This window comes from Penaeus vannamei, chromosome 20 (assembly GCF_042767895.1).
Source record: "Penaeus vannamei isolate JL-2024 chromosome 20, ASM4276789v1, whole genome shotgun sequence".
Lineage (NCBI taxonomy): Eukaryota > Metazoa > Arthropoda > Malacostraca > Decapoda > Penaeidae > Penaeus > Penaeus vannamei.
This window is the reverse complement of record NC_091568.1, coordinates 41,094,570-41,104,569: the sequence shown is the minus strand read 5'-3', so window position 1 is coordinate 41,104,569 and position 10,000 is coordinate 41,094,570. Positions and strand designations below refer to the sequence as shown.

At 38.9% G+C, this 10,000-nt stretch overlaps 1 protein-coding gene across 1 annotated transcript in view; it reads left to right on the top strand.

Annotated features, from left to right (window-relative positions):
• LOC113813398 (protein trapped in endoderm-1) overlaps positions 1-9,644 on the top strand; it is a 51,724-nt gene extending 42,080 nt beyond the window's left edge. Inside the window, exons 7-9 of the mRNA XM_027365371.2 lie at positions 186-361; positions 4,398-4,430; positions 4,723-9,644. Of these exons, the coding sequence (XP_027221172.1) occupies positions 186-361; positions 4,398-4,430; positions 4,723-5,422 (909 nt within the window). The 3' untranslated portion in view covers positions 5,423-9,644. The remainder of the gene's footprint in view (positions 1-185; positions 362-4,397; positions 4,431-4,722) is intronic.
• The last annotated feature ends 356 nt before the right edge of the window (positions 9,645-10,000 follow it).

Here is a 10,000-nt window from a genome sequence, read left to right as displayed (position 1 = left end):
GAAGCACGTACTTCTCACGGTGGCATGTCATCGATCAAGAGCTAACTGTCTGTCATTCGTGCCTGACCGTAAACGTCCTGTCAAGTCAAAGACCACTCCCTGAATGACATATGATCGTGACGTCATGAAACATATCGACCCAGCAGCCTTCCAACCGCCTCGACTGACCTGACCTCACCCCGCAGGTCAAGCTGAGCACCGCCCGCGTCAACCGTGCCTCCAGCAGGGGGAAGGTGCCGCCGGCTGCCTCCTCCACCACCTCCACCTCCTCCACCTCCGCCACGAACCAGCGCAAGGGATCGAACTCCAGCTTCAAGAGCCTGAAGAAGATGGTTTCCGAGTCGAATCTCAGAGCTCGTTTGTGAGTCTCATGGCTATGCTTCTGTTCTGTTTTTTTGTTTCTGTTATTGTTTTTTTTTTCTTATTTTCTCTCTTCTCTTTTCTTCCTGGATCTCCTTGTCTATGTTTTTGAATCTTGCGTTCTCTATCTTCACTTTCCTTCTTCTTCTTCTACGTCTTTCTAAGTCACGAGTCGTCGTTTCATCTCCGTTTATGCACTTCTCTCTTCGAAATATTTATTCCCTTCTCTCTTACCCCATTTCATCATCTCATTTTCCCTTTTCTCATTCCTTCTTATCCTCCCATTCTCTTTCTATTCGAGCTTCATGACTTTCATCTTCTTCTCTTTCTTCTTCTCCATCTTTTCTTGTTGCATTCTCTTGTACATAGACCTTTCACTACGGCTTGCAATGCTGTCCCTTTGCATAGATCTCTAAAACATTCTCAGCTTCTCTTTGTTTACATTTTTATCTTTATCTTCTCTATATCCTTAACATTTATCTCCTTTTATTCGCTTGCACTTTATTCATCTTTTTATCATTTTTTTCTCATATTCATCTTTTTATATCATTTTTTCTCATTTCCTATTCATTAAAATTCTTATCATATTTCATATCATCATCTTTATTTATCATGATCATATTACATCCTTTCATTTAATTAAACAAAATTATAAGGAAAATAAAAATATAGTACAAGTCCTTTTCAAAATATTTTATAATACGCATCTTATCAAAACCTTATCAACAAAAAGTAGATAGATAAAAATGAAGCAACTTTTTTCCCTTTCACTATTTCCCTTTTCCATTCTCCTCTATTCTCAGTCATCTATCATTATTTTGTCTACAATATATATTTTTTTTGACAGAAATATCAAATTCTTATTCTCCATGTAGTGAGAAACATGCAAGTTGCGTTCGTACGGCAAATCATGCATTTTCCCCCTGCCGTGACCTTTAACATGACATCTTGACATGACTGCTTGACATGACATGACAGCTTAGACATGCGAAGATTTTTTTTTTTCTTTTTTTTTTTTTTTTACATATTCTTCGTCATCGTTATCATCTTTATCACCATCTTTATCGCATCATATCCACCGACCTTCTTGATTATGCTATTATCATTGGGAATATCAAAGCTAAAAATTATGATAACGAGAATGAAAAAGATAAGGATGATATGATAGAGCGATAACAGCAGAAACAATGATACTAATACTAAGAGTGTGGATAGTTTTAATAATTTAACTGATAATGATAATGATGGAAATGATGACTGTGGCAATAATGACAATAATGGTGAGGACAATGATGATAATGATAATCGTTACTGTCTTCGTCATCGACATCAACATTAATATGAACATCATCATCATCATCATCAACATCATTAAATCATCGTCATCGTCATCATCATCATCATCATCATCAAATCATCGTCATCGTCATTGTCATCATCATCAACATCAACATCAACATCATCATCATCATCATCATCATCATCATCATCATCATCATCATCATCATCATCATCATCATCATCATCATCGTCATCGTCATCATCATCATCATCATCAACATCATCATCAACATCATCATCGTCATTGCCATTATCATCATCATGAACATCATCATCGTCGTCATCGTCAACATGAACATCATCATCATCATCATCATCATCAACATCATCATAATCATCATAATCATAATCATCATCATCATCACCATCAACATCATCATCAACATCATCATCGCCATTGCCATCGTCATCATCATCAAAGTGAACATGAACATTATCATCATCATCGTCGTACTCATCGTCATTATCTCCACCACCAGCATCACCATTAACATCAACATTGATATCAACATCAACATCCTCCCCCTCCTTCTTCTCCTCCTCCTCATCATTACCATGAAAATGAACATCATCATCATCATCATCATTATCGTCATCGTCATCATCATCATCATTGTTATCATCATCATCATCATCATCACCATTATCATCTTTATCATCATCATCATCATCATCATCATCATCATCATCATCATCATCATTGTTATCATCATCATCATCATCATCATCATCATCATTATCATCATCATCATCATAATCATAATCATCATCATCGTCATCATCATCATCATCATCATTGTTATCATCATCATCATCGTCATCACCATTATCATCTTTATCATCATCATCATCATCATCATCATCATCATCGTCATCACCATTATCATCTTTATCATCATCATCATCATCATCATCATCATCGTCATCACCATTATCATCTTTATCATCATCATCATCATCACCATTATCATCGTCATTACATAATCATTATCATCATCATCACCATTATCATCGTCATCACCATTATCATCGTCATCACCATTATCATCTTTATCATCATCATCATCATCATCATCATCATCGTCATCACCATTATCATCTTTATCATCATCATCATCATCATCGTCATCACCATCACCATCATCATTATCATCATCATAATAATCATCGTCATCACCATTATCATCTTTATCATCATCATCATCATCATCGTCATCACCATTATCATCTTTATCATCATCATCATCATCATCATCATCATCATCATCGTCATCACCATTATCATCTTTATCATCATCATCATCATCATCATCATCGTCATCACCATTATCATCTTTATCATCATCATCATCATCATCATCATCGTCATCACCATCATCATCGTCATCACCATCACCATCCTCACCACTTATCACCAGAGGGAAAAAATAAATATCTAAATACACCACTTAGACAATTAATTAACTCAATTCAATTAATTCAATTTAGATGACATAGTCTTCGCCATAATTATATAATTATCCACACCAATAAACATATATCCACTAAATCCTAATATCCATTTTTCGTATTTTTTTTTTATTCCCCTCATGTTATTTTCATGTTATTATATCTGTCATGTTAAGAAAAATGTTTTATGTGTTTTTATTGTATGTGGTTTTCTATGATATCATGCATCGTTTTTTTTTAACATTTGCTAACGTCATTTTTGTACATTTTTGTGGCATTATTTTGTTTAGGAGTTACGTAGTATATACATACGTATATGAATACATGTATGCGGGGTACACACACACACACATACACATATATATACGTATATATATTAAAAAAAAAAAAAATATATATATATATATATATATATATATATATATATATATATATATATATATATATATATATATATATATATATATACATATATAATTCTGCGTATGGGCGTCTGTGTGTTTACATTTATAAATCATGCATACATACACATGATTATATGCCTATCAAAGGGTTAATATGTGGGAGTAGAAACAGTGCTATCCCTCCCACGCCATTCCCATTCGCCTTTTTGCAAATTTGAGAACTATCATCATCTCGAATAACCCCCCCCCCCCCCCCCCACCCCCCCGATGCTCTTTCCAAACATCCCTCGTCGCTTAAGATTGGGATAATCACATCCCTTCACGCTTCTGCCGTAGCCTTCGACTGGACGAACATCCGACGACCTCGTTTTGCACTTTCGGGATGTTGGTCCCTTGCTTGTCATAAAGCCGATTATCGTAATTGTAATTCTTAATCATAAAAATGCTAAAGTTTTGGTTTCTGTCTTTGGGGCATGATAGCCTTATGCCTGTTATTGGTTCAGCCGGATATTTTGAATAGTAAATTTTGATAATGATCTAAGAGTTTTGGTCTAAAACCGATTCTAAATCTGTAGAGTTGGATGAAAACCTTTATAAAGATATCCTTGTATACACTTAAATCGTCCCAGCTTGTAAAGTTCAAGACGCAGCTTAGTCACACTCCAAACGTCTTCATCAGAGCGCGTGTAAACCAACTGATAAAAAATCAAAACAAGAACTGCCCTGCACTCCTCCCCCCCCCCCCCTCCACACCTCCCCCACCCAAAGCCACGGTTTTCCACTGCTAATGCTGCTTGTTGGACTCTTGTAGCTGCGTTTAACCTCTTGCTTTTGCCCTTGTAGCGTCCGTGCAGCCAGGCACTTGAACGGCAGGCGGTAAGTGGCAAAGGCGTTCTTGTAGCTTAGTTGGTCTAATACCAGCGTGAAATATTGAATTATACTACAAAGGTTGTGGGCCGTTTCTTGTGAATCTGTATATAAGTTTGTTATGTCATTGCATATGAAGGGTTTTCCTTTTGAATGTTTTTTTTAAATTTCTCCAAAACTGCTCTTCGGCTCTTTCATGCATGGAGAATCTGTCACCAAAGCATTTCGAATAGATAATTGTTACGGTAATTGCTAGCCTGACCCACCTGTAGCCCGGCTGACCCACCCCCTCCCCCCGCAGCACGCACCAGTCGTCCACGGTGAGCCAACGCCTCAACACCAGCCGGCGGGACATGCGCGTCGCCCGCACCATCTTCATCATCTTCGTGCTGGTGCTGGTGTGCAGCGTCCCCGTCATGATGGTGCACACCTTCGACCCGCTGGTGAGTCACCCCGTGAGGTTCCTCTTCCTGCACATCCTGTACTGGATCCAGTACTGCCTCAACCTGGTGGTGTACGTGCTCATGAACCGCCAGTACCGCGACGCGTACGTGGAGTGCCTGGCGAGGGTGTTCCCGCGCCTCAAGCAGCACCACGGCCGCAGGTTCTTCTGGGAGAAGGCCAGCATCTCGTCCAAGCCGCCGCACCCCAACACTTCGACGCGGCCGCGCTTCGACTCGGCCGGCAACCCCGGGGACTCCATCGTCTCGTGCGACGGCGACCCGCCCTCGGCCGCAGGGGGCGGGGCCGGGGCCATCGCCCCCCAGGGCAGGCTCTCGGCCATCCCGGAAGGCCACAGCAGCTCGGCCGCCAACGACAGCGTCTTCTCGGACCCGCACAAGAAGGACTCCAAGGACGAGGAGGCCGGCAGGAAGGAGGCCGAGGCGAGCAGCGGCGAGAGCGAGGGCGAGGAGGAGCGCGCCCTCATGGACAGGGAGCTCTGGCTCAGCAAGAACGGCTCCACCGCCGACCGGCTGCCCGAGAGCGAGTGCAAGGTGTAACGGGGCGGAGGCGACTCCAGTCACTTACTCGCGGGGACTCGCAGGAGGAATTTCGTCGCCTTGGAGACATGGCATCGTCGGCGGAGGATGATGTTCCCTTTTTTTACAATACGTCAACCACCAGACGGAATGATTATAGTGGTGTTACTAGTATGGTTGTCAGCGTTGTGGGCTGCTGATGCTGGTCCCAACGAAAGAGTAATCGCCGCGTTATCATCTCTTATATGTAAGAGAATCTCAGAATTGTATTATTATTATTTTCTAATACGTAGCGTAGTTCCTTGTGCCAAATACCTATAGTACAGCTGCTTGCCAACAGCTTCTGTAGGAGCCAAAAACACAAAGTATGCTAGTTTGTGTACCTCATCGATGTGTATCTCAGTGTGACTCGCACTGACTTATGCTCTCTCAGTATAATTAGCAAATCCAGCTGTCTCAGTGTAATTCATACTGTCATGACGAGAAACCCGCCGCGCCAGTGTCATTCGCGCTGCCTACGTCTATAAAATACAGTGTCAATGTAACTCACTGTCGCCAGCATAAAAGCGGTGCCGCGTGTCATGAAACAGACGAAGCAACTCGTGAACGCCTGATTCACCCCCGATTGACGTGTTGTGAAGAGCAAGTGTTGTGACGTAGCGTAAGGTTCCTCCCGCCCGCAGCCGTCGCGGTTCAGCCCACGCCCTCGCCGCCGCTTCCCGCTGCACCTGCGACCGCCCAGTTCCTCGTCAGCGCCGGCGAGAAGGGTCGTTCCCCTCGTCGTGCATCGCCAGTGAGTTTAAAGAGGCGATATTGCGATAATAAAGCTTGGGTATATCGCCTAAATGGTATTTGGAAGTACTTAGCAGCCGTGGGGGAATGTCCGTGTGTGCAATACGAGTGTACTCCCTTCTCTTCGCTTGCAATACAATAGATTCAGTGCCGTGTCGAAGTGAAGGTACTATTATTGGTCTGTACCTGGAATTATCTTAAGAAATGAAGCGGATACATTACCTTGTGTAAGGGAATCTCCGCTCTAAATTCCCTTTTAGGGCATCAATCTTTTAAAACTTGGAGTCATTAAATTACGTGATAGGGCTTACATTTTTTCCAAATTCTGCATAATCAAATGTCTAAGAGCATTTATATATATTTTTTTCATTTGATTCATTCTTATTTTAAGACGATTTTCTTTTCATTTTTTCTATTCATTGTTGTTTTAGGACGACATCTTCCCAAGCTTCCCTATTTTTATACTGGAAAGAAGTACTTTGTGAACGTTTGTGAATGCATGATTCGAAACAACGTTAAAAACGTTTCTGTTCCACGCCTTATGATGCGTTCAAGTCCCATGGTTACTGCGCAGAGCTCATACAATGTGTTAATTAGGTCTAAGATGCTCCCCGCGGGTGTACAGAGACACATATTTATTTTTTGATTAAAGAATAAGGTAAACACAGTGTTTACTCTGAGATATTTTATTGAAAAGTTGAGATGTCAGAAAAAAAATTACCGTAGTAATGTAAGGAAGTCTTGCACAGAATATATGTAAGACATATATATATATATATATATATATATATATATATATATATATATATATATATATATATATATATATATATGGATGGATATGCTCATTTGTGTAAATTGAAGAAGTACTTAAGGCTAAGATATTGTTGACTATACTGATGATGATAATTTCAGTGATTATGTATTGTGTAATTTACATATATACACGTGTGTGTGAATATATATATATATATATATATATATATATATATATATATATGTATATATATATATATATATATATATATATATATATATATATATATATAAATATATGTATGTGTGTGTGTGTGTGTGTGTGTGTGTGTGTGTGTGTGTGTGTGTGTGTGTGTGTGTGTGTATGTGTGTGTGTGTGTGTATATATATATATATATATATATATATATATATATATATATATATATATATATATATATATGGATCCAATCTAGAGTACTTATGACAATATATTCGAAGGCCTTCTTCCCAGGGCTTCTCGTAGCCAGAACGTGGCACTGTGCCACGCTATATCGGCTCTCCATTTCCATTTCCAACGCGCAGTTTCGCGACCGACATGGCAAGGTCCGTTTGCTGACCCGGAGTTCTTCGCATGAGGAAGAAAAGTGGGAAGGAAGTGTTGTGTTCCAGGAAGTCCACGATCGCTGGACCGCCCACGCAGAGCTATACCTGTTGCACTTCCCTGATTCTTGCCTTGTTAAAGGATATGGCACTCAAGCGGTGATATCAGTCACAAGGAAGGAATTAAATCACGAAAAAAACTAAATAAAACAAACATAGCTTTCATGAAACGCGATTTCAAAGACAACAAAAGAAACTGTGAAAGTATAGTTATCGTTTGGTACACAGAGTTTAACCGTCCTCACTGGCGCAGGGTGATGCCTAGAACGTATTCACTTTTTTGAGAATGCTGGACTCTTGATATCCGGACTCAACTGGCTAAGATAGACTGAAAAAAAAAAAAAATCTTAAAAGCGTAATCATAACCTCTGGTGTGATTTTATACTTTGTAAAGCAACAGACATTTATCCTTGTTTTTATGCACCTCCAGGTAAAGAAAAATGACAAGAGACACGTAAGCTAAAGACAATTTAACCACAACAAAAGGATTCCAAGGTTTGAAGACAGCTCAAATACACATTAACAAATTATAAAGTTCGAGATGAAGTAGATGCATTAAAAGGATTTTTTTTCATTCACTAGTCTTCCTACAGTCTATACTTCAAGCCAGTGACCAAGAAGTCCGAGAATCCGAGTGCAAGAAGTCCAGTGCTTCGAGAGTCCAGAGGTCCCTTGGCGCTCCTCCATCCATGGCTGTTTCTCAATCACAAACTCTTAATTTTGATGCTTCAGTAAGGAAGGACGGGTATTCTTAGGCTGAGTCTGCGAGGCTAAAGTGTCGAAGATTCTTCAATGCGAAGGAAATCAGATTATCTAAGGAGAGATAAGAAATAGGATGTGTTATAAGGTGGCAAACATGTCTAGGTTTTGGGACCCAATTTCTGGCTTAAAGTAGGAGTGTGTGAAGCCTTGTATATACCGGCAGAAATACATGGAGGTGTGCATTTTTATTAGAAATGAATTTGATGGTGCTTGCATATAATGATTACATATATAGAAACATTCAAGTGAATGGTCGAATGGACATAAACACAAATTCTACACTGACATACTTTTTTTTTTGTATAATTCAAGGGTTTTACTCAGTGCGAAGCAATTATGTCACAGAACAGTAGCACAGGCCTTGTAGGACAGTTAAAAAGGGTATGTTAAGCAAGTCTATTTCTTCAGACATTCATCTCTCGAATCTAACTTCCTCTTGCTTGAGCTTAGACTCTTTAGGCACTTCATAGAAAGGTACATGGAAGCTTTTCTCTCACGTTCTCCGCAGCCTCTTCTTCTTATAGATAGCCAGTGTTCCGTCACTCTCCCAGTCTTAAACCGAAGGAGACTGGACAGACTACATCGAACCTTTTCTTACACTACGTACAGTTTCCTTTGGGTTCTCCTCTTGTTCCTGTCTTTATTCTCTTCCACCTTTCTACCATTCTTCTCACACACCCAATCTTTTGTCTCTCTCCAACCTCCTCTTCCGTTCCTACCAATCTTGCGGTAAAACACAATCAGTTTTTTTTCTCTCTCTGTTTTCCACCCTCCCTCTCTTCCTATCTTTATCACTAATCTTCCCCCTTCTTTCTTCCAATCTTCCGTTGACACACACACTCAAACACACTGCCTTAGTTTCTGTTCAAGATCAAACAGCTCTTCCTCTCACTTCCCGCGAGAGAGTAAAATAGAAATATATACATAAGCAACCCTGTTTGGCTGATAATGTGCTCTTTAAAGTGATGCTGTAATAATCATGATATTCTGATCCAGATGTGATACTTTCATAGCAGATGTACTGTTTTATATGTTTTATATATGTTTGAGTCTATGTATGTATATATGCTTAATATATGTGTATATATATGCATACATGTATATATGTATGTATATATGTATATATATATATATATATATATATATATATATATATATATATATATATATATATATATATATATATATTTATATATATATGTATGTATGTATGTATGTATGTATATATAATGATTTTTTATGCTTCTTTGATTTTGATCTTACCTTATTCTCTATAAAAATATTCTTTAAAGTGTCGTTTATTTTTCCTCCCATTATAACTCACTGAACTGAATAACTGATAAAACCCTCTCCGCATATTTGTCTGAAGGTTTCACAACAAGCAAGATCAGGTGCAGAATAAACCATGCGGCAAATAAAGAAATTTTATGTTCTAACACTTGTGCTAAAGATTATTTATCGTGGAAACCAGAATTTGCTTCCATTTTCAAAAGAATGAATTGGAATCACTTGTGTTGGTTGAAATTCACTCAAAAATATAGAAAAAAATGGTTAACTTCAATCAAAAAAAAATAAAAATAAAAAAAAATAAATAAATAAAAAAAATAAAAAAATCTAATTAAAAGCTGAATTTATGAACAATTTGAA